Consider the following 26,099-nt stretch of genomic DNA (forward strand, 5'->3'; position numbering starts at 1 on the left):
TATCACAGTTTACATTGTCTTTTACCATAGTCAACAACTATCAGTGGTTATGGTATACCAGATAATTTTATCAGTATTACAAATTAAAGAAGACAAAGATATAGCCAGGTAAGAATGTACATTCTAGTGAAAACAGGGAGGTGTTGACCCCTCATTCTATTCCACTTGGAGACGCCAGCTCTTTTGGACATGGGCAAGGGCGGTAAGTACTGTGAATGCGACATTCGGCCTTGTCTGTCCTGATCCTTACTCAACTTTCCTGGGTCACCAGAAAAGTGAGTTTTGGCCTTATTCTCTTCCATGATTTCTTCCAAGTAGCAATGCTGAGAAGGAGACGAGTTGAGGCAATCTGGCTACTATTCTACACTGACCTGACTAGAAATGATAAGTCTGCAGTTCCTAGACGTATTTAAACATGAAGGCTTGGACTTAACGTATATACTAAACAAAATTTAAAAGCACTCTTTTTATTATTTCTTTTACTCCACCGAGGAGTAAAGGAAAGTCTTGACCATCACCTCTTTTAGAGCTGTCTTATAGGCTGCCTTCCTGAGACCTAGACAAGCCCATGCTTCCAATCTCATTTACTATCAAGACATTGCAATGATATACACGGTTTGGTATCCTAGGCTCCTATTTAGAGGCTGCACACACCTCCATTGGTAATTATTTGTACTGAACCTCTCAATTTTCTTCCAATTTTTTAAAAAGCCTCATTGTGCTTTTGTGATCAATCCAAGAGCTAGGTATACCATTTCCACTATATCTTGCTGATAATGCTGGTGCTAAGTTGATCTGCTTTTACTTTTCTTATAATTCATTCTGTTTCTTGACAGGGGATTGTTTACTTTTTTATTAGATTATTTTTACATTACGTCAATTTATTCCTAATACACTACATTTCATTTTATCCTCCATTGTGAAAGTCAGACAAAAAGCCCAACAATACAACATGATATGAATTAGTTGAGTGAAATGTGATGAGTGAAAATGCTCTACTGGAGTAAAACCTACAATCTCTATTTGAAAGAACTATATTTCATACAGTTAGAGCAAAACTCAGTGAACAGAAGGATCAAAATTAAGAGAGTTAAATTAAACACAAAAATGTAACAAAAACAGACTGTGAAAGTTTTAGAAAGTATGTCAGGCACGTGCTCCCATGCATGCATGTGTGTATCTGGTACATGTACAGGTTGTAGAGGGAAAGCTCTTCTATACATCATCATTCTTTTGAATAAAGCTACTTTGTCAAATAGCCTTTTCAGAACTTGGGGAATTTCTTGGGAATTTTCTGTCTGTAAGCTGCACCTACCATATCTGTGTTGAAGGTGGGACTTGAAAGGGACATCCTGCAGATAAGTGAATAAAGTTAAGTTAACCATACACACAAAATATTTAGGAGAAATGGTTAATGACTAATATATTATTAATGAACATTTACATTGTTACTTTGATTATAATCAGATGACAAAATATAGAGTGCATTTTTATGACACAGTGGAGGTTTCTGTTGAGAATATTAGTATTGGATGAAGGCCTTGAAAGGAACTGACTCAAAGATAAAATTTCATAGTAAATAATGGGGAAAGGGTGTGATTTAAATCTCTTTTTTTTTGAAAGATGAAACTAAAAATATGAAAATACATGTACTTTATGTTTTTATTATGGTTTTTTTTTAAAGTTTATTTTGTTTTACTTTTTTTGTGAGGAAGATCAACCCTGATGCCAATCCTCCTCTTTTTGCTGAGGAAGACCAACCCTGAGCTAACATCTATTGCCAATCCTCCTCCTGTTTTTCCCCGAAGCCCCAATAGATAGTTGCATGTCATAGTTGCACATCCTTCTAGTTGCCGTATGCAGGACGCCACCCCAGCATGGCTGGAGAAGTGGTGTGTCGGTGCGCGCCCGGGATCCGAACCCGGGCCACCAGTAGCGGATTGCATGCACTTAACCGCTAAGCCACGGTGCCGGCCCCACATGTACTTTATTTTATATCTAATAAAACTTAGGATAAAATTGCAACCACTCACTAATGCTTAGCAAAAACAAGACCAAACACTCATATTGAACTTACAACGTGACTGGCACTACTCTGAAGACTTCTTTTTAGTAACTCAATTAACTCTTACAACAACCATATGAGAAAAGAAATTATTCACAGTTTACAGATGAGAAAGCAAGTACAGAGAGAACTCAAGCAGTCTAGTTCCAGAGTTCATGACCTTAAGCACACTCTTGAATCAAATGTTGATTTTTTCCATATTATCAAGTTATTTTTTCTACAAAAAAATATTACAGCAAACTATGATGCCCTTCACTTACATTTGATTTTGTAGCATTCCTCTTCAAAGGATCAATACATAAAAATTATTCAAGAGTATCGTTCGTTTTCCTAGAGATACACTTAATCCTTTCATCTTCAAATCACTCTCTTTTCAAGCACCTAAAACCTAAATGTGTCAGTATCCTTGTCTGTTCTTATCTTTAATTGATCTCCATCTTACAGAATCTCATTTCTCAAAAAGCCTTTGTGTGTGATTGAAATCTTCCATCATCAGCAGCAGCAGCCTCATTTTCATCATCCTAATGAAATCTTTCATCTTTCTAAATGAGATTATTTTACATTGCAAATATCTAGAATGGTATTTGCTTTATATTATTGGCTTTTTTAGCAATTGCAAGAGATTAACTACATGTGCATTGATACAATGCAGAGAGATAGAGACTAATGTAAGCTTGAGTTGGATTAATTGTCTAAGTGGATAATTTATCACTGTATATTCTTTCGATTTGATGATGTTTGCTTTTCTAGAAACATCCCTTCCTATTAGAATGCTAAATGTAAGAGGAAATCAAATAGCCAATTAGAATCAATCATGAGAGGCCTAAAATATTAAGATAAATAAAAGGCAAGTTTTATATGTGAGATTTTTTTTTTTACTTTTAGATAGAAAATGGAACTCAAATATATTGGAAAAGATACAGTGATATAGAGATTATTAAGAAAATTTCTCCAAGAATAATTTTTTAAAAAAAGAATGCTGAGAATTAAGTTAGTTCAAGATAATATACTGCCGGGCCAGCCCCGTGGCTTAGCGGTTAAGCGCGCACACTCCACTGCTGGTGGCCTGGGTTCGGATCCTGGGCGTGCACCGAAGCACTGCCTCTCCTGCCATGCTGAGGCCGCGTCCCACATACAGCAACTAGAAGGATGTGCAGCTATGACATACAACTATCTACTGGGGCTTTGGGGGAAAAATAAATAAATAAATAAAAATTATAAAAAAAAAAAAGATAATATAAGGCCATTCACATAGTAAACTTCATTAGAACAAGAGTGTCTATAAAGGATGCCATGGATCTCCTGTCTTACCCTATATAGCACCTCTTCTGAAGGAATTCCAATTTATTCCAACAACCCTGCTAATTGATGCCATATATCTTTAGGGATACAAACACTTTTGTAATAGATATAACAGGTTTATATGTTCTTGGGACCGGGAGATAGACATTATATAACATTTATTTATCTATGTTATATAATATAATTATTATATAAAAAGTGAATCCTTAAAACACTGCAGAGAACTTAGTGAGTGATGAAATATACATAAAATACATATAAAATGTCTGGTTACTTGATGTTACAGTAAACAGCCAGTAAAGAAAAGCATGTAAAAGGACAAATATCAGGAGCACAACAAAATCACAATGATAGCCCAAAATATGAGTTGAGAGCAATTAGCCAGACACAATAATAATAATTATTAGAAGTATTAAAATAATAAATATAAAATATAAATAATAATTATTAAAATAATCTTTGTTAGTAGCTTCTTATCCTTCCTGATTTTTGGCACATATGATCACTACCTTGTCACATGATAGGTATCAATTAGGTGAAATAGCGAAGTCTCCTCAAAAGCCAAGCCCTTTAATGTAATTTCCCAGACCTGTAAAATTATATCTTGCCCTCGGTAGTGATACACACCTGGCAAGTGCTAAACTATCTACAACGAGAATAGACAATTTCTAGACCAGAATCCATCAAAACACTTTGAGTATTGCAGTGGAACATGGAAATAGCCATGAATTACAAATCTCATTATTATTTTTTGCTTGTTTTTAATCTCAAATCTGTTCTTGTCCTATTTCCAGGTCCCCTGACTGTGAACTGTGTACCCTTATCTGAGACTATTTATACTTGAGTTCTATGCATACTTGCTTATCTTGAACTCTTGGATCCTAAACATTAATCCATGTACTCTTTTGCTACCTTAGCCTATGTACTCAAATCTTTTAATAAGATGGAAGGAATAAGGGAAATGATGAGGTTTAAGTACATTCAGTTCAATTTTGGGTTCTGCCTCTAATGCTTGAGTGACCCTAGGTTAATCATGTAATCTCTTTAGTTCTAAATTTCCCCCAAATAAGATGGTTATATTGTTTATCAAACAAAATGAGATAATTTGAAGGTGAAATCGGGATGCCAAGACAAAAGGTGAAAATAGGGCTCGTCTTAGGCAATTCAAGACTTATTGGTCCACCTACCTATCTATTAAAAAAGGTAGGTATCTTAATTAACAATGCCTAGTTCATGAAGGGTTGAGTCATACCAGGCATATGACCTCAACTTTACCCCTAGTATTCATGATAACCTTATGTCCCCAGTACAGAGGAAACATTACATGGCTGTGACTTTTGATGTACACGCTGACCTTGATACTTGCTGGCCAAAGCAGAATGCTACCCTGGCTTTTCTTGTCTGACCTTTCCTAGAGCCATTCAAATCTCAGTTCTACGAAAAACACTGGGGAGATATTCAAGAGTGAGATCTAATCAAAGTAGCTAGTAAAAAGTGTTTGCTTTTTTTAAATCTAATCTCGTATGTGTCAGGAGATGTCCTTTAAAAATATGTGTTAAAGGAAGAAGAAAAACGCATGGTTCTGGACCTCAAGAATATAATTAGGAAAATAAGAAAATGAATGTAATTATTAACTACTCCACTAGCTCAAGGAGAACACAGACAGTGTTTGTTCATGCTCAAAAATATTTCTTTAGTGCCTACACACTATAATTAACAAATATTGATTTAGTGAATCAACAGGTGGTTATAAGGTAGCAAAAAATGCCACAACAAGTAGAGAACTACAGGGTCTAGGAAAAGTTGAGATTTTGCCCAGATGCTTCATTCAGGGAAAGCACAATCAAGTTAATGTCCTTTAAAGACTGACTAGGATTTTGATAAACATAGTTGAAGGAAGGGCTAGGACATTCTAATGCAAAGGAAAAACATTAACAAGACAAAGGGCAGAAAATATATATGCAAAATCAAAATATAGTAACTAGTCCCAAAAGGCTGGAAAGTGTAGTTCACTCATTCTTTCATTCAACACTGATTTATTGACCACCCACTGTGTGACAAGAACTGTTCTTGGCACTGAGGACATAGTGAAGAGAACAAAGTCTCTGCCATATAGAACTTACATTCTGGTAGAAAAGCAGACAACAAATATATAATGTTAGAGAGTGGTAAATGCCATGAAGAAAAGTCTAAGTGGCAGGGCAGGGGTTACTCTTTTATAAGGAGTAGTCAGTGATATGCCATTTAAGTGGAGAGTGAGTGAAATTAGAAAGTGAGTGAGTTGTGTGACTATGTAAATCCTGTTTCAGGAAGAAGGAAGAAGGGAGAGGGGGTTGGAAGGATGGAGTGAGAGAAGTGAGTGAGTGTTTTCACATGTGAAGAGTAGCCAGGAGACCTGTGCAGCGGCATGAACGAGAGAGAGTGGTGAGAGATGAGGCACGGGAGGTAGTCAGGGCCCTGGCAACAATTAGGTCACACAAAATTTTTTGGATTTTATTCTTCTTGGGATGGTTAGATGCTAGAAGGTCCTGGGCAGAGGAGTGTCTTGATCTGTCTTAATTTATAAAAGGATTACTCTCGTTGCTCTGTTGATAGTAGACCTAAGAGGTCAAGAGGGGAAGTAAAGAGACTCCTTAAGAAATGCATGGTGAAAGATAAGGTACCAAATTTACTAAATAGTGCAGAATCTAACTGAACCATTTCTGACTTGAGGTTCAAAGTTCTTTGGTCAATAGTGAAACAAGATGAATTTAGAAAGGATCAATTTTTACTCAGAAACTCAAGTATATGGAAAGTAGAATTGCATTCAAAGTACTCCTTCCATATGACATAATCGATAGCAAAAAGGATAATGGTCCTGTTTTTCCCTTCCATATGACATAATCGATAGCAAAAAGGATAATGGTCCTGTTTTTCAGTTTTATTCCAAGTAGTGCAGGGTATCCATAGAGTATTTAAACAGCTATATGTATTTTTATATAAAATTCTTAAACATGTGGCATCACTGAGGAAAGAATAACAAATCTATAATTGTACTTTTATTTTAAAGAATTTTAGTACTTCACTATTGTGGAGAATGTGAGCAGGAGGCAGTGTAATAGAGGACTTGTGCATAGGATCCGATCTAGGTTTCCTGAGTTTCAATCTTGACTCTGCCATTAACTAGGGGGGTGGCATAGGGCAAGGTACTTAATCTTTGCTTGTCTTAGTTTTCTCATCTGTTAAGTGGTGATCATAATAGCACTCACCTCACAGAGTTATTTTGAAGATAAAATGTATGTAATACATGTAAAGCACCTGTAGCAATACCAGCACATGGTAAACCCTCAATAAATATTAGCTATCGTTATTATTACCACCAATCCTAATTGTCCAGTCTGCCTTGAGATTCAGTTAATTATGGGCTGTGAAGACACCACAAGAGCTGATGTGTGTAAGAGTGAAGCATGCTGTACCTTGAGTATCCAGGAAATCTAGGCCAATCAAGGATACGTTCTTGGTTCAGGAAAAGAAACTCTGTTTATTCACTTTACCTCCCTTTACCATAAGAAATTTAGACTTGGTGCTTCTGGGGAAAAAGTTTAGATTGGAGGAAAGGCCTAATCAAATAGGTTTACTAGATGATAGGGTAGTTGAGTTCAGTTCAAGTCAATGAAAAACTAAGTAGATGGGCCTGCCCGTGGCTTAGCAGTTAAGTGCACGCGCTCCGCTACTGGCGACCCGGGTTCGGATCCCGAGCGTGCACCGATGCACCGCTTCTCTGGCCATGCTGAGGCCGCGTCCCACATACAGCAACTAGAAGGATGTGCAGCTATGACATACAACTATCTACTGGGGCTTTGGGGGAAAAAATAAATAAATAAAATTATAAAAAAAAAAACAACTAAGTAGCTTCTTTATACAAAGCTCAGACATTTAAAAAAATGAATATTAATCAGCCCTTGTCCAGATATGCTCAGAATGAAATGGAAATATAAAGGAGGAGGACAGATCAAGATGGAGGTTCAAAGTGACATGATCTGCTCTTTCAAAAAAAGATGCCTTGTAAGAATGCAGGAAGGAGACAGAACCAGAAAGGATGGAGTCCATATGGTTAAGGATCATGAATTCCATGTTTAGTAGTTTGGACTTTCATCCTTGGGCAACACAAAGTTATTAGGTATTTCTGACATGAGGTATAACTTGAAATAACTTTAGTGTGAAGGACGGAGATTAGATGGAAAAAGTTGGAGACTGAATTTTAGGTTGACTGTGGTGCACTGACAAGAGATGATAAGGGCCTGTGCTGCTTCCAGGAAAACTAGATATACTCACATTTATTATTAATAAAACTTAAGCATGTTGGTATACTTGGGCATAATTTTTATCCTTTTGCTGCTTCCGATAACAATGCCTCCATATCTTTTCTATCTTGGTGAAGCTACTTGTGCCAACCATGTGGTTTTACCAGGGCCTGGCAAACATAGTACCTTAACATGGCTATCGTCTGTCACAACCATAGGGATAGATGTACCACATGACCTGGACAAAGCCAATCATAATGGACGCTTTTCCTTTACCACGGTAACTAGTCTAGGTATGGACAAATCAGAGACCTTTCTTGAGATTTTTCTAATTGGAACAACAACGAAGAACTCTTATTCTTCTCTGATCCTGAAAATATGAGACTATTTGTTTCCATCTTCCTGAGAATGTATTCTCCACCACCAATCCCCCACGTGAAAAAAGCCTAGCTGTGCTGAAGAGAATTATGTCAATACACAGAGAAAAGCCTATACAGAAAATGGAGATATTCTTTAAAAGGCTTGAATGCATGATTATAATTAACAATGAGGAGTATGCCACCCCTGCCTTTTCTAACATTTGAATAGTTGAACAACAAATTCTGCTTTTATTTTTTAAAAGCAAGTAGAGTTGGGTTTCCACCACTTAAAATCACAAGAACGCTGACTGTTTAAAAGAGTATTGTAATATAGGAAAGATGTGCTGATGATTCTTTTAAACCTTCTTATAAAAACAAATCAGCCTAAAGTTGTTAATAAAAAATGGTGGCACTGACAGTACTTGAAAATTTAATCATAAAACGACAGAAATGATCTTATACTTTAAAAAAGAGTAAGTATAGAAGCTGGAAATAGTATTATAAATAAAAATTAAAGCCCAGAACTAAATAATGCATAGATTTACATTGTGTGTGCTCTTTAACAAAGCAAGTAGGAAAGCACTTCCCAATCTTAGGGAAGCACTTTCTTCCACCGTATTTTCATACGTGTTTTCTGAAAAATGAAGCGTTTCTTACTTATTCTCCATAGAAACAAAGAAGTGGGAAGGACACTAGTATACTATTCATTATAACCAGGAACTTACCACCACAGGGCAGTCTGGGTACATTGCCATTGTGCTATGTAGCTACGTAGAATTGGGACTGGTACACGTTGCCTTCCAAGGCAGAAGGTAAAGAATCTAACCTTCAGTGCATTCATTGGATACCAATTTGACATTTTCAATGCTACTTTGTCAAAGGGTCCAAGCACACAATATGCACTTAAAATGGTTACCCCAGCACATTTGAAAAATACATACAGCATCCTTAGGCGTGGGGTAAGTTTGGCTGATTATCAATATTCATTCTTTCTTTTCTTCATTAATGGTTTGATAACATAAAATTGCCTAAATTCAAGATATTATTTAAAAAGTATGAAATATTTATAGTTATGTTAATTCTCATTTCATAAAGACTATATTTATTTCTTTTTGTTTATAAATCAGCTTATTTTGCATATTGAATGAATTCTTACCATCACAGGTAGGGAGTGGATGACTCCACCAGTGGTTTTTTTCACATAGAAGGGGCTCTTCATGGCTCAGCCTGTATCCTGGATCACAACTAAACGAAACAGTAGATCCGATGGAGAAATCATGACCATAGCGACGGCCATGTACAGGTATGCCAGGGTCCAAGCAAGAATAAGTATTCACTGTAACACCTGGGAAATAGAGGGATTACAACAAAGAATAAGCTTCATGGGAATCAGATTTGCTGAAATTGATTCCTATTTCTTCAAACAATTGTGATGTGACCATTATTCTTCTAGGCACCCAAGGCTTTGAAACTCTCATTCATCTTTGAATCCCTCTCACATTTTTTTTCCTCCACAAAATATATCTGAAGTCCACCCTCACTGAAAAGCATAATGTCATTTATTACTTCTCTTACCCTACCCAAGACATTTACCACTTCAAGTATACAAGACAAACAATAATGTCTGGCCTCTCTTTCAGTATTTTTCATCCCCAATCTTTTCTATATACAATTTTGGACACATATGTCCTTAATACATGTTATTTCATTGTTCTTGTACCCTACTGCTAATGGCATCAAGTTCAAAGTCATGACCCTGAAATGCAAATTCCCAAGTTGAACTCTACTATTCTTAAGCACCATTAACTCCCAAAAGTCATTCTTCATGCCAGTCAAGTGAGTCTCTTCACTAGTTGTATGCTCTATTTCTCTGCCACAAATACCCTCAACTCTCCCCTTAATTTATTCAATCTTCTCAATCTTTAACAGAGAAGCTCAGATCCTCTCTCCTTCTTTAAATCTTGATCTTCTAATGCTCCAGTTCATACATAACTTTCCTTTATCCAAAACTCTGATGTTATAGTGAAATCTTAAGAAATCGGGGAAAACGGGGTTTGAAGAGGTCACACACAATGCAAATTATAGTAAAAGCAAAATCAAGCAAATTTAATTATCCAAAAGTGATTGTAATGGTTTCAGCTTACTCAGAGTAAAGGTCAGTGAACTGTACAAGGTTAATCATTTCATTTGTCCTTCTTATCTCTCCAACTGATGGAGGAAGTAAAATAATACATTTTTTAATGTCCCTTACTGTACTGTATACATCTAGCAGTCATAGAATAAGTCTGAAAGAAATACTTCATAACTGGCACACCAGCAAATAAATCAAGGCAATAGAAATGTTGCAAAATTGAGAAAATGAGAAAAATGAAGAAGGACAGATAATACAATTTATTAACAAATAGTCATTAAAAATTACAATGTAATTGGTAAAATAGTTTTAGAAGATTCTTAAATTTTGGCAATGTACAAAATTTTCTGACATTCACACTGGCAATGTCAGAAAATTTCGTTTGTTATAACAAACGACATTAACAAATTTTCTCATTGTTCTTATTTTATAAAACTTGTTTTTTAAAAAAGTAAAATCTCAAAGTAGATTTTCTGCTTATTTGTTTATTCTACATAATAAAGATATTTGAACATTTTAGTTTGTTTCTTTACCTCCTCACATATCTATTGACTTTAAATATAAAAACTGTTATTTAAACTGTACATTCTTTTAGATATCTACCATTTTCCATAATTGAAAAAAGAACAATTTCTATACATGCATATGAAAAATATGTCTTTGGAGACTGGTATCTGTCTCTGTGGATTTGTTCTATACCCACTTATAATTGTGTTGTTTTATATAATATTTAGATATCCAAGAAGACACTTATATTTGTATTTCAAGAAATACGACATAATAAACAGAAGTGATTTTTTCTGGGCAAAAAATTGTACTGAAACAAAAAAATGGGTTATGTTCCTAAAGTCTATTTTATGTTGTCATTATTATTTTTAATATGTTTTGAAAACTATAAATAATCTTATCCTATTGGCATAGTTTTTGCAATCTCCCTGTTTTGAGAGGAAGATAGAGTGGGGTGAAAAATGCCCCAGGAAAGGGAATAAAATGGAAATCTGGAGTGCAAGAGGAGGTAGCATTGCAAGAAATCCTTCCCATGGAATTTTGGTCCACTAGAGAAATTGAGTTTTCTCTTTTAATGGATTTAATTTAAAAAAAATAGAAATTCACCAAACACCAAATGTATTTTTAAAGTTTTAATTAGTGTAATAATTAAAGTTTTACTCTACTTATTTTGAGGTTTGTGAATGGTTCATTTAAAAAAGATAGTTCGGTTACCTTCAGCCTGGGAAACTTATTAAGAAAGTGATAATAGAAAAAGTTTCTTTTTGTGTTTGTTTTCCTGATAAAGGATTTGTGATGTTAGAGATTATTTCACAATAGTAAGTAAACAACAAGACTAAATAGAATAAAAATGAGAGAAAGTGATCTCTTATAAATTAATTTAGATAGAAAGTTACTGCCTTCTGGCCAGTTGTGACCAAAACCAATATCCAGTGTGTGTCTCATAGACCTCAGCCTCTCCTAGCTCTTGACCTCCACTCTGCCTTTTTAGGCACTGGTTCTCAATAACAACTTAGACTATGTCACCAAGGGCCTATAGGTGACAAACTTTCTGACTGTGACAAAGACCCTTTGCCTTGACCAAACTTTAGTCAGGCTCCTCTGAGGCCTCCTTTTGAGTAGGCCTCACCTTTGAGCTCTATCCTTGGCCAATTTAGTTTAGTTTTAGCAAGAATCCTGTTGGGTTAGTTTATTGAAAATCCCCCCTCCTTGATATCTCATCAAATTCCTCGTCACCACCCTCAATATCTCATCACCCTGGCCTGCCTTCAGCAAAAATCCTGTCTAGCAGATTTAGCCAGAATCCTCTACCCCTGATGTTTCCTCTCAGTAATTTTCCATGCACTGATCCCCATCCTGCTCCTTGGCTATAAATTCCCACTTATATTTAGAATTGAGCTCAATCCCTTTTCCCCTACTACAAAAGCCCACTGTAGTAAAAGTCTACTTTGCTGTCTTTAACAAGTGTCACGAAAAATTTCTTCTTTTACAACAAAGGAATAAATTTGAGCTTGTCTTCTTGTTTTTATTCCTCATCTGATTAGTTTTCATAGGAAAAATACTAGAGCTATCATTTATTGAGCACTTACAACACATTAGCCATTATAATAAGACTCTGCATGCGTGGTTTCATTTAATCCTTAAAACAGTCCTGTGTCTGACACATGATAAAGATCACCTTGGTTGGAGTGGGATTGAATGTGGTATATTGAGCGTAGGAAACAACAGCGGACTAAAAGAAAAAGTACCTGCCCATTCGTTAACATATTGATAAAAATTGCTAGAAGGAATTAATTTTGAAATAGATTTCCAAAAATGACTCTACTCTGACTCAGTTTTAACAAATACATGTTAAACTAAAGATCTGAATTAAGGGCCTTTCGTTCATTTGAATGCCCAAATATGTGTTAATCCTCTTGTTGCATTTTACGGTAATGTTTAGGAAATATACTTCCACGCCATAGAACTCTAAATATAGGGAAGTTAATATAATTAAACAATATTGTGGCTAAAAAGGTTAAAAAGAAAAAAAACAATGAATATATATTGATTATGGTTTTAAAAACCCATGAGTCCACTGACCAGATCTACTGAAGAAAGACACCCAACATAGAATATAAAGTTACAAATTTCAAATGCAGAAATCTTTTCATGAGGGGGAAGGTGACATAGGAGACTTGAATATAAAAAGAAGTGATATAATATCTGTCTACACTTGATATAAAGATATCTTGCAGTAACCCTGTTAAACGTGCTACTAGATGCATTCACAAAACTGTTTTCAAGCAAAGATACATGACAGTGTACTTCCAGATGAAAATGTGTGGATGTCCACAGGTATAAATATGCCAGATGTTCATAAATAAAAGAGACTTGTTTCTATGTATATACAAGCACCAAAATGTTTAAAATATCAGACACATTTTAGACTTTTTAAATAAAACTATAACCTTTTAAGTGAGATTATTACAATCTGATTCCAACAATGTGAATTATAGCTTGTTTTAATATATATCCTTTGATCAGTTATATTAGCCATCTACACATAGCCATATATGTGTATATATTTTATTTTTCAATGTTAGTGAATTTTCAATATTTTATACAAGATAATAAAATGGAACATTTTAAATGTAAACTGTGTGTAATTGGTGTGAGTAAAATATAAAAGAAGGATTGAATTTATGAAGTAAATGCTAAAAGAATTTGTCAATATTCATATACATCTTAGACTGATATTTATTGCCTATTGTCAACTTTCAGAATTGTGCACCAGTCTGGCCTGGTGGCATAGCAGTTAAGTTCACGTGCTTTGCTTTGGCAGCCTGGCATTCGCAGATTTGGTTTCTGGGCGCAGACCTACACACCGTTTGTCAAGCCATGCTGTGGTAGGGGTCCCACATATAAAGTAGAGGGAGACAGGCACAGCTGTTAGCTCAGGGCCAATCTTCCTCAACAAAAAAAAAAAGAAAAAGAAAAAGAAAAAGAAAAAAAAACAACTGTGCACAAATAATTAGTAGGTAAACTCACCTTTTTTTATTTTGTGAGGAAGATTAGCCCTGAACTAACATCCGATGCTAATCCTCCTCTTTTTGCTGAGGAATATTGACCCTGGGCTAACATCCATGCCCATCTTCCTCTACTTTATATGGGACACCGCCACAGCATGGCTTGATAAGCAGTGCATTGCTCCATGCCCAGAATCCAAACCTGCAAACCCTGGACCACCAAAGTGGAGTGTGCAAACCTAACTGCTATGCCACTGGGCAGGCCCCTGAACTCATTTTTTAGGATTTGTTATTTGATACCTCTGACATTTCCTTAGTATTTTCTTTCATAATGATATTAGACAGATATTGTTGGAAAACCTATTGCAGAATTTACTAAAACATACACCTTGTGAGCCATTAGCATTCTGACAGGTCAAAGAAAGCACTGATTTTTTTTTAAATTAATCTCCTAGTTCTCTTAATGATACAATGGTAATACCAAATGTAGGGGAAACAGAGTAGGGAAATTAAAAAAAATTTGTCACTACTTACTTTCATAATGAATCTTGAAACCATTATTAGAACGGCTGTTGTCTGTTGTAAATAGAAGGTATATAAAATTACTGCTACTAAATAGAAACTGGGGTACTTGTGTGCCATTGTAAGATCCAAGCAAGGGTGACAGAAGATTTGGACCATCATGAACTTCCAGAACATCATAATTCAGTTCAGTCTGAAATCTAAGATTAAGAGACACAAGAAAATATATTTATTACAATAACACTATACAGGAAAATAATATTTTAGATTGCAATTTGAATTAGTATTTAAAAATTTTACCATTTTTATATTATAATTTTCTTTAGCTTACCTAATATCTTATATATTATTTAAGATCCCATCATTTGTGAAGCCCAAAGTTATAAGCTCTTATTCCAATGAAAAATTATCATTAAAAAGGTATGTTTATATATTCGTTATTCATAAGTAAGATTTCTTTCAAATGTTTTGGATTATCCTCAATAAATAAACACCCTTTTCATCAATGAAGCATATTTTTGGAGTCACCTTTCTTTTGTCTTCCTCATTTCTGTGGAAAACCATGTGATTTATATCTATTTTCAAGCAGATAATCAGATTCTCATCTTAATTCTATATATATTTCAAATCTGACCTCTGCTTTATATGGAGAGGGTTTTTTTTGTTTTTGACAAGTCTATTTTGGTCATTAAAAATTTTGTATAGTTTTTATTTCAAAACAGTGGTTCTAATTATAAGTAGGTAATAATAATGATGATGATGTAGTTGATGTTTACTAAGTACCTGAAGCTCTGCTAAATACTTTATATTAGTTTATCTAACCTCCCACTTAACGCTGTAAGTTAGGTATTATAATTATACTCACTTTGCAGGTTGAAAACTGAGGCCTTCAGAACCTAAATAGTTTTCTTAAATGGCAGAGCTAATCCTCAAACCCACATCTCTGTCCTTAACCACTATGCTATCCTGGCTGGTTTATTTTTAAATTTTTGGCTATTGTTGCTGTATCATTTTCAATTTTTTTTAAAGACACAATTATTTTAGAAACCACTATCAACACAGAGCTATTTTTAACATGCATGAAATATTAGTAATAAAATAGCATTTTGTATTCCTTCCTCGCACTTCAAGATTGTACCACATTCTGAATCTAGATCAGAAATCTCAGCTTTATGTGGAAAAAACTTTATGTGGAATCATAGAAAATTGAACATCTTACTCTCTTGCTCATGATGGTCATGCAGCTTGGAAAATTCTTTTCCTAGCTTCACCAAGGTTTTCCTACACATCTTTCAGTTTTCAGCTTAAATATAGCCACAGGAAGCCCTTCCATGACCTCACAGTGTAGGTTAGCTCCCTTCCTATATTGCTACAATTTACTGTGCCTTTTGTGACGCTAATGACAGTTGTGTTTGCGTGTTTGATGGTTGTCTCCTTTAAGAGTCCATAAGCTTCATGAGGTCTGACAGTGTCTGTTTTTGTCAATGCTTTGCATATAGCAGACACTCAATAAATATTTATTGGATAAATGAGAGAATAAATGTATTTTAAAGAAAAAAATATCTTTCTTGGGGCCGGCCTGGTGGCTCAAGTGGTTGGGTGCGTGCGCTCCACTGTGGTGGCCTGGGGCTCACCGGTTCGGATCCCTGGCGCTCACCGACACACCACTTGGCAAGCCATGCCGTGGCAGCATCCCATATAAAATGGAGGAAGATGAGCATGGATGTTAGCCCAGGGCCAGTCTTCCTCAGCAAAAAGAGGATGATTGGTAGATGTTAGCTCAGGGCTGATTTTCCTCACACACACAAAAAAATCTTTCTTTTCTCTAGGGCTGTTACCAACTTGACAAAAAAAGTTGTTCAAAAAAAGTATTCAACAGACCTGAATACTTCAGTATTAACCATGCACTTTACCCTTATTTAAAATGTATCTTCCAATACATTTTTGGTAACCAGCTATCTGCAGTACACTTTTAAAAATAATTTTCAGTTGAAATGTCCACCAATTTTCAGATAATCACTTTTACTATCATACTTACCAGTCTTTTCCAGTATTATAAGATTAAACTACACTATTCCTCAAAAAACAAAACCAAAACAAATAAAACTCAAAACCCGGTCAAAACAAATTGAATCGAAAATTTAAAAATTAGAAACTTTATTTTACTATAAAATCTCTGATATGATTATAAACATGACATATAAGTAGTCAAAATTAAGTGTATAATTTAATGCTGTTTAAGAACTATAATTGAGATATTTTTCAATTTGTACCATTGTTACATCTTGTTAAGCAGTATACTTAGTAAAATGAATGGATTTCATGTTTATCTTACTTTTTATTTTGTAGCCTAGAACATACTGTATTTGTCTAAAAATAACTTTTCTAATAATATGATTTAGAGTAGGAAATGTATAGGAACACACTGTCCTTTAAATAAACGATCAGGCAATTTTGCGCTGTGAATCCATTATTTGGATGTTTTGTAGTCAGTCTATTTGTAGTACTGAAATTGGAGTTTCACTTTGATAGCTTGTCAGTTGATAACAACCAAATTAAAATATACAGAAGAATCAGGGATTGCTTGGAATTGAAACATAAAGACACTTAATTCTTAATAGAGTAGCAACATTAACTGGTGATATAGAGAACATTGTTCATAGGAGGGAATCTTTAAAAAGAAAATCATCACAGATTTGCCCTAAGGAACTATAAAAATACATTATAATAACAAGGGAAATGAAATAGGGTTTCACAGTAATTTGAATTCCTTTCATTTTGTGTTTTAAGATAGCTGTGTAAACTTCTCATGAACGCCTCAATCTAGTGTTCCTTTGTTTATGACATTAAATTTATTATCATAAATGAATGATATGGAACCACTAGATGATATTAAAAATGAAAATGGATCTAATTTTACTCAATTCCTGTTGTCTTTAAAAAAATTCTTGGTGTAATCCAAATCCATTCTGACCAAATTGAAATAATCCACATTAACTTAAAAATTAAAAAGTTCCTCTCTGAAAGACTGATACTGAGAGCTTATAGTCAACGAGTTGAGGACAAGAAAAGGAATAGAAAGACAGGCTTAGGATGATTAATAGTAAACTGAGTTCAGTTAGAAGCTGCCAAATACTGACAAAATTTAGGAACTGTGGGAAGATAAAAGCAAAATTCCTCTTCAGATCCGAGAATAAGACTTGTTAATTGGCTATGTTAAGAAATAAACAGTTAAAAAACCACATACGTTCGTTGGCCTTATTGTTATTTTGTTTTGTATTTGATACGAAATTATATTCTTAAGATTTCATTGACAAGCTACTAGAGACAATCTCATGAAGCCAACTAATGGCTAATATATTTGTAATGTTTTTCAGTTTTTTTTTCCTGTAGATTAATTCTAATCAATTGCTATATTTGAGAATATAAAAAAATTGCAAAATAGCTATGCCACTATCTTAATTATATTATCTGATTTTTTAAAATTTCATTTTCAACCAAATTAGTTTTATTCATGAGTAGTGGAAAGTAAGTGACATAACTCTGTAATAAATACGATTCAGTTTTGGAACCAAATTCAATAAAAAATATTATCAGAATGAGAGGAAATATTAAAGAGTTGGCAATCAGTGTCCTTACAAGAGATTGCCTGGAAAACAGAAGGGAATTAGGTTTTTCAAGAATGTAATTCTTGTTAGATAGTTCAAAGATGGTATCCTGTTTCTCAAAACAATCCTAAAGGGAAAATGAAGCATCAAGATATTACAAGGTCACCAAACAAGGAAGTGGTAGATGTACATATTTCTGATTTCAGTGTGACTATTTTATGCCACTACCCTAATGGATAAAACTCTCATTTATTTATTTATTTTTTTTGCTGAGGAAGACTGGCCCTGGGCTAACATCCATGCCCATCTTCCTCCACTTTATATAGGATGCCGCCACAGCATGGCTTGCCAAGTGCTGCATTGGTGCGCACCCGGGATCCAAACCGGCGAACCCCGGGCCGCTGCAGTGGAGCGCGTGCACTTAACTGCTTGCACCACCAGGCCAGCCCAAACTCTCATTTATTTTTTGACTTGATGAAGTCACTTGCTTATCGCTTTGCTACTGAGCTACTCTTAATCATGTGACAGCTGTTTAAAATGGGGATTATTTTAAAGGAACTGGTTTCCTGACAAAGCACATGGAGTATAGTCAGCCCTAAAGCAAAATCTCACACACTTAAAGGATCTTTAGGGAAGAAGAAATGGAAAAAGATATTTAAATAATTTGCTCTTCAAATAGCTCCAACTCAAGAATCTTATGGGCTTGTGTGTGTGTGTGTGTGTGTGCATGCTCGCATGTACGCACATATAAGGGAAGGACAGAGGACTCAAGCCCCAAAGCAAACATTTTAGTTTAGAACATTTAAAAGAATTTGAGACTTTATTTATTTTGATTATATAAAGCAAGATTCAAAAGAAATATACTGATATAGCTGTGCTCTGTCTAGTCTAACATAGTGAAAATACTACTAATAAATTCTTAAATCATTCTAACTCTTGATTCTTCCTGGGTGCAGGCTAATTAACAAGAAGTAGTTAAAAAAATTATTGGTATAAGGAGGTTAAGGAGCTATCAGGTTTGTAATTCACTTCAGTCGGTGATTTAGGGATTAAGAAAAGAGGCACAGTTGACAAATCCTGTTCAGTGATGCTTGTGGGGAGAAGCCAAAATCTTTGGACATTGGGCATCATTTCTCATCCCTGGCCTGTTCTGGTTCACCTACAGAACTGTTCACTGTTGGCTGTGCACAAACCCTAGCATTGAAAATCACTTTTCAATTTGATTGTCTTGCCTCCAGCCTAACTTAAAAGATTTGTGCCTCAGTAAACGGATAAGAGAATAAGAAAGTGACAGAGTAAAAAGTGCTGAGTAACTATATTTATAGAAATTAAACTAGGTTTTTGTATTTAACCAGTATTACATCTTATAAAAATCGCTGGAAAGATTTTTTTCACCAGGAAAGTAAGTTTGGGATGGTCTGATTTAGAATATAGGCTGTACAGTGCATGTGAATTCACTTTGGAGTATTTTGAAGGTATCTAAACAAAACAGGCAAGCCACAAAGAGGCCCACGTAACTGCTTGTTGGAAAAGACAGGACATACATGTTAGGAACTCTGGACAGAGAAAATAGTGCCTTCAAACAAAAGTCCAAATCAGAAGTCACAGTTGTGAATTATAAGCATTGTTTTGCAATCTAACTGCTTCTCAAGAGGGCAACTCTAGACAGCCTACTTAGGGCTGAAAGATATCAGGCGTTATTTATTTATTTAATGATGGTTAATGACTCTTATTAGCAATCCAAGGAACTTTTCAACATAATAATGCCCTTTGTGTTAACAAAACAAACTAATTTTCTAGTGATATACTTTTATGCTTATGCAGTGTTTCTAAATTGAATATAAGAAAATGAAAACAAATGTTATTTTAAAAGTTGGCTGCAATGTGTCAGTTGGGAGGTGGTGAAAAGGGTGAATTCTTCTTAGGGGAACACTGATCTTTGATGTTAAGAAAAAATTCTTAATTTGCATATTGGAAAGAAAGGCAAAATCCACCCCCATCCCCATCTCCCAACATCACCCAGTTGGGAGCTCAGAGAAACAAATAGCTAAATTGCTCTACATAATAAAAGTAACAGGTATTTTGAGACTTAACCTGCTATATATACAGGAGGGGGTGCTAGGGAGTGGGAAATGAAGGTTGAAGATCCCGGATGCAGAGAAGACTAGAGATGGAAAAGCGGCTGGGATAAGAGAGGGAACTGGAGCCATGCAGGCAATCATTCTTGTGATGGGAGTTAGAAAAATTTTAGGACAATGAAGGTTTATTTAATCTTAAATTATTCTGGATTGTGCAATATTCCTCTTAGGTTACCACTTGTAAGAAGGTTTGTGAGAATAAAGGAAAGTTATACAAATAAGGAGCAGAGTAAGGAGTTGAGAGAGGGCAGCGGCCTCCGTGTCTCACAGGTGAGATGACTCTGAGAGCAGGAGTTCAGACCCAGAACTAAACAAAAACAGCCCGGGGATTCTCGGAAAACTTAAGGAGGGTCTCAACTTCCCTCTGTACGTGGGATGGGGCTCAAACCTTTTTATCTAGATATTGAAGGATGATAACTAGTGAGAACTATATGGGTGATAGATGTTATGAGCTATGTAAATATGATAACATATTTTCAATTATTTTAACATCATAATTCTTGATACAAAATAACGTTAAGTCCAAAACAGAAAATACTAAAATCATGTACTTAAACCTATAATATATGCATTTATTCAAAATATGAGATCAATTATAATGCTGATCAACATGCTAATCCTTCAAATGTGATGCTCTAAATTTAATAAATCAAAAATATATAACAAATCTGTCTCATTGACATGAACCGACATAGTTTTTTACATTATTCGATGATACAATCAATAATATTGTGTTATATTATATATTCCAAACAAAATAGAATTCTGTGTAATAAAGTAAGGTTGGTTAATTAAAGTCCCACATTCATAGAAAAATGTTATTTGACAAAGATTTGATTCTGAATAAATAAGATGCTTTTGAAGCTTCTCTAAAATTGCCAGGGCAACACAGGCTATGTCAACCACTGAACTAAGACTATGATTTTAACATCATAACAACAAACTCTGCCAAATTGTTCTAAATAAAAACTTCTTTTTAATGTGTAGGTCATTGTTATGGGTTGAACTGTTTACCCCTAAAATTCATATGTTGAAGTGCAAACCCCCAAGACCTCAGAATGTGACTGTTTTTGGACAAAGGCCCTTTAAAGAGGTAATTAAGGTAAAATGAGATCATATGGGTGGATCCTAATCCAATAGGACTAGTGTCCTTATAAGAAGAGAAAATTAGGAAACAGATACACACAAAGGGAAGACCACATGAAGACACAGGGAGAGGAAAACCATCTATCTACAAGCCAAGGACTAAGGCCTCAGAAGAAATACACTGTTGACATCTTGATCTCAGACTTCTAGCTTCTAGAACTGTGAAGAAATAAATTTCTGTTATTTAAGCACTTAGTCTGTGGTACATTGTTATGGCAGCTGTAGCAAAGTAATACAGTCATAGTAAAGTTGTGTAGGTCATGGTAAGATCGGATGACCTCACATGAAATGTTTAATACTTTACATCTGTCAAAATAGAAACTGTTTTCTTCTCAAATTTTAACATTAGCATGGGTAGATTAATCCAGTGAAGGACCTCTTGAATTAGGGAAGGATCTTGTTATGTGTGTAAGATTTAAAATCAGAGCACAATTCTGCTGTATTTGTATATTTATATGTTTACTATGTGAATACAATGCTTACAGATGTTCTTTTTTTTTTTTTTTTAAGAAAGGGGTTGAGAGATGAGGGGAGTCAATAATATAATTGGGAAATTATATAGATACTTCTATTTGGATTTGTGAATAGTGACCCAGTCACAGACCAGAAGTTTCATTCTTTTACCTTCTTAATAGCTAATCTTACAGTCTTTCATGATATAGATTATTTGTCAGTAACACTAACATTCCTAGGAAAAAACCTCAACTGGCCAATCGTTAAGACACATTAATTTGACACAGCCATTTTTCTAAAGGACTTATAAGTTTAGGTACATGGGTAGTGTGCGTAAGTGTCTTAGGCTGCAATATGGTATCGACTTGAATGTGTTTACAGCAGCTTTGCCTCTTGAAATCTAGCAGAGGAGAGTTCACAGGCCCTTCAAAATACAAGACAACTAAACTCATTAAGTTAAAGGTTGCATGTTCATATCTCAGTAGTGTGTATATATATAAGAAAACAGGTTCATCTTGCATATCTCAATAGTACTGACACAGCATTAAACAAACAGAAAACTTAACTTTAAAACAGGCTGAAATGATAAAAGGGGGCAAAAGTCTGAAGCATTCAAGGCACAACAATTGACTATTGCAATAAAATTATACATTGATTTGGTAAATAAAATGGAAAATGTCAACTATTCTTTCAGATAATCTTCTTTTTTAAAGGTAGAAAAATATTTGCAGAGACCTTTCAAATGTAATTTTGATAGAGTGTCCGGGTTCAGCTTCAATCACCCACTCACAATTCAAAGAGTCTTTATAGTATCCTGGCCATCCTGGTGAGAGAATCAATCCACTGGGAGCTGAAAAATGGCCACCACATGGAGCTGAAAAATAAAATCAGAGAACAAGTAGGAACATAACTTTTAGAATAAGTTGCAGAAATTATCCTTAGTACTAACTACGTATCATTTTTAAAATGAATCTCTGTATGTACTTATTAAATGCTAGTTAATAATGTTTTTGAAGGTAAAAGTGCATCTAGTACTTTTATTATTGAATAATTATTTTCCTTAAAAAAAGTAAATTATGGGGCTGGCCCCGTGGTGTAGTGGTTAAGCTCACGTGCTCTGCTTAGGTGGCCCAGGGTGCCTGGGTTTGGATCTCGGGCACAGATCTACGCACTGCTTATCAAGCCATGCTGTGGCAGGTGTCCCACATATAAAGTAGAGGAAGATGGGCACGGATGTTAGCCCAGGGACAATCTTCCTCAGCAAAAAGAGGAGGATTGGCAACAGATGTTAGCTCAGGGCTAATCTTCCTCACCAAAAAAAAAAAAAAAAAAAGTGAATTACTTTTTGAAATATGGTATAGCTGCACACTCAGTGTCTCAGAAAAACTGATCATCCTCAAGTCTCCTGATAATACTCTTAAATACGTTCTTGTGTCTCCATCATCTTCTTCATCTTCAAAGATTGAAGAAAAATGTAAGTTGCTAGTTTTAGTTTTTCTCTTTTTCATTTTCTAATTTATGTTATCAAATACTGATAATTCATGCTACACAGTGTCTAAAACTTTGATCTTCCTTTTTCTAGAGTCCCTACTACAATTTAGGCCTTTGTTGATTCAGCCTCTTCCCTGATTTCACATCTGCTAATTTCTCTGTTGCTTCAGTCCAGCTGTCAGAATAAAGTCCTTCAAATTACAGTTGCACCATACCATTCCCTTTCGTAGGTATGCATTTTGATTCTTTTTCCCTTTAACATCAGATTCAAATCCCCAGCTTATCATTTCATGTATTTAAACTTCTGCTTTTCCCTAACCTCACACACAATTGAAAAGACAATGATAACATAATTCCAGTAGGTTCTGATTAGATCTTTCAGTGTAAACACCTCATTTTGGGGATGAATAAACCAAGTTCAGAGAAGAGCAACTTGCCAAAGTTGACAAGGCTTAAAAGTCTCAAAAGTACTTTCAAGTCAGTTTTTATAAAACAGGACCTCAAAATCAGTCTTCTCCCATTATTTCCTGTATTGGTAAATGAAACCACCATCCATGGAGTTGCATAAGCCAGAAAACTGGAAGTAGTCATCTTTCATATTTCCAGTATCCTTACCATTTACTCCTGTATCTGACCCGTCCTCAGGCTCATTCTTGTTTCTCTATCGCTATAGCTGCCATATTAGTTTAAATTACCATAATCTCATCCCCGGAGCAAACCCTCCTACCTGGTCTCTTCATCCATACTAATTGTCTTCCATGCTATAGCGAGAGTGATTTTTTTCAAACCATAAATCTGACCATGCCCTTCAATGGCTTCTGTCTGTGTTGACCATTAAGGTCCTGCATGAGCTAGCTGTTGCTTACTCTGTAGCCTAGACTCTGAAATTCTCCCCTTCCCTCTGCAGCCCAGCTACATTAGCCTGCTCTATACCTTCAGGAAATACACATAGAAAAAAAGGACTAGACTACCTGAATTATTGAACATTATTTTGAAAGAAAAAAAAAGATCCAGTGTATATTATATCAGCTTTTCAACACATTAGAGACCATTCCCAATGACTTACCATGTTATATTTTTATTTATTTTAAATCTTTCCGTTTAAACTCTATCTCATGTGTTTATATTTTTTAATTATTGTTTATGTGTTTCTTTCTGTTTTACCTTACGGAATTTCTAAAACCTACTGCTCCAGACACAATTTTTACTCTTTTTCATTCTTCAAATAATTTGATATAACCCAAATAAAATAGGAAATATTTATAAATTAACCTAGGAATAAAGCATTACTATAAAATATCCATTTGAGAAAAAACATTTTCTATGAGAAATTGCCAAAATTTGTTATTTTTATGAGAAAGAACTTTCATATAAAACTAAATTTTCTTCCTTAGTAGAATTTAATTTTGTTTTCTAAAAAGCTTTCAAAGGAGACCATTTTCACGAGGATTATTTACTCTTCCTTGTTGTGATGACTCATAATTAGGTTTCCTGGAGGGTTATTACGTATTTCAAAAATAAAATTACATGCATAATAGTCACTTAAATTACCATATTTAAAAGACAGAGTAAAGTATTTTAGTGAGAGAAGGTCCTGGAAACATGGAGAGTTTTTGACAGAAATACTTAATGTGTCATCCACTCATATTGTTCTAGGAAAGTATTTGTGCAGTTCAGTTTGATCATCATTAAAAGAGGTAATCAGTCATAAAATTAACAATTGAGTAATGGGCCATAAAGGATTAAAAATTACCCAGAAGCATTTCAGCCGGTCCTTCAGTCCAAAGTGTGAGGGAGGCAGAGTCAGGAGGGGGCTTTAAAGCAAAGGAGTGACATAAAGATGTGGCTACTGTTTGTTTCCTGAAAGGACTTTCCTGAATAGTGACCCTGCTAAAAAATGAGTCTTCTCTTAGTTAATTTTTTATGACATATTCTGAAGTAGCTTCTTTCTCTTACACATAGGGTTGGAATTCTCCAAAATTGTCATTCCAATAGTATGGGAACAGATTCCCCAAGAAGGTGTGAAACTTAAGAGAAGAGAGAGATGCTCAGTGGAGCTCAGTCAGGAAAAGCCTCACGATCACAGTGACTAGCAGGCACCTGGCAGGAAGAAGGGCACATGGAGAAGCCCCGGTGTAACAACAGCAGCAGAGTGCGGAGTGGACAAAATGCAGGAAAAAATAAGGAGAGACCAAGTGTAGAGAAAACATTCAAGAGAAAAAGAAAAAACAGATGTAGAAATCTGCCCAAAGCAGAAAGGAGTACAGAATATAAGAAAAGAGCTTTGGAACTGATGGTGCTCAGGGCAAGCTGCCCCAGGAAGCACCACTCTGGTATGCGGATTATTTCGAGCTGAAGACAATAAGGACATTTGACCTCCCCCACTAACTGCCTAAAGAATCTGACATGGTGGCTCATTCCTGGAACAGATCTTCTATCATGATGGCTATAAAGATAATGTAAAATAGATGTTACAATGGGAGGGGCACCAAGCCCCTTTTATCAAAAAACTCTATCTCTCCCTGACCACATTATCAATAGATGACCCTGAAAAGAATTGTCCTCCTGCCCTCTGAAGTCCCAGGCCACTACCCACCCCCAACACGTTCCTTCACCTTTAGCTGCAATACTTAAGAAAGCAGCTTAGACAGAGGGACGAGTTGCTCATTTCTGAGCTTCTCCCATGTATACATGTTATTAAACTTGGTATTATTTTCTCCTGCTAACCTGTCTTGTTAATTATTTGGCCAGCCAGAAGAACCTTAAGGGAAAGGGCAGAGGGAGATTCTCCCTCTTCCCCCTACAGAACAGAGAACTAATAATAGTATTTAATAACAAAGATTTGAATTTGTAAAGAGAAATTTAACTGTAATATGACTAACAATACAAACAGAAAGGCAATAAGTTAGTTGTCCAAACCTTATAATTTTGCCGTATCCATGTACTGCTTATATTATTGAATTAATAATTTTCTTTAAATAGACTTACTTTTATTTTAACTTAAATGACTTCCTTAGACTTGCCCTAAGCAAAAATATCCATGATCTCATAGCTTTTATGTACTAGTTATATTTTTTCCAAAATGC

General features: G+C 35.1%; 1 protein-coding gene across 3 annotated transcripts in view; it reads right to left on the reverse strand.

Annotated features, from left to right (window-relative positions):
• Positions 1–26,099, reverse strand: part of CSMD3 (CUB and Sushi multiple domains 3) — a 1,210,091-nt gene that overhangs the window by 385,915 nt on the left and 798,077 nt on the right. For all 3 annotated transcript variants that reach the window (XM_058564813.1, XM_058564812.1, XM_058564811.1), the window contains 3 exons: positions 22,258–22,396; positions 14,190–14,377; positions 9,166–9,354 (listed from right to left, as the gene is read on the reverse strand). In XM_058564813.1, coding sequence (XP_058420796.1) covers positions 9,166–9,354; positions 14,190–14,377; positions 22,258–22,396 — 516 coding nt within the window. The remainder of the gene's footprint in view (positions 1–9,165; positions 9,355–14,189; positions 14,378–22,257; positions 22,397–26,099) is intronic.

The sequence above is a fragment of the Diceros bicornis genome, chromosome 21 (genome assembly GCF_020826845.1).
Source record: "Diceros bicornis minor isolate mBicDic1 chromosome 21, mDicBic1.mat.cur, whole genome shotgun sequence".
Classification (NCBI taxonomy): domain Eukaryota; kingdom Metazoa; phylum Chordata; class Mammalia; order Perissodactyla; family Rhinocerotidae; genus Diceros; species Diceros bicornis.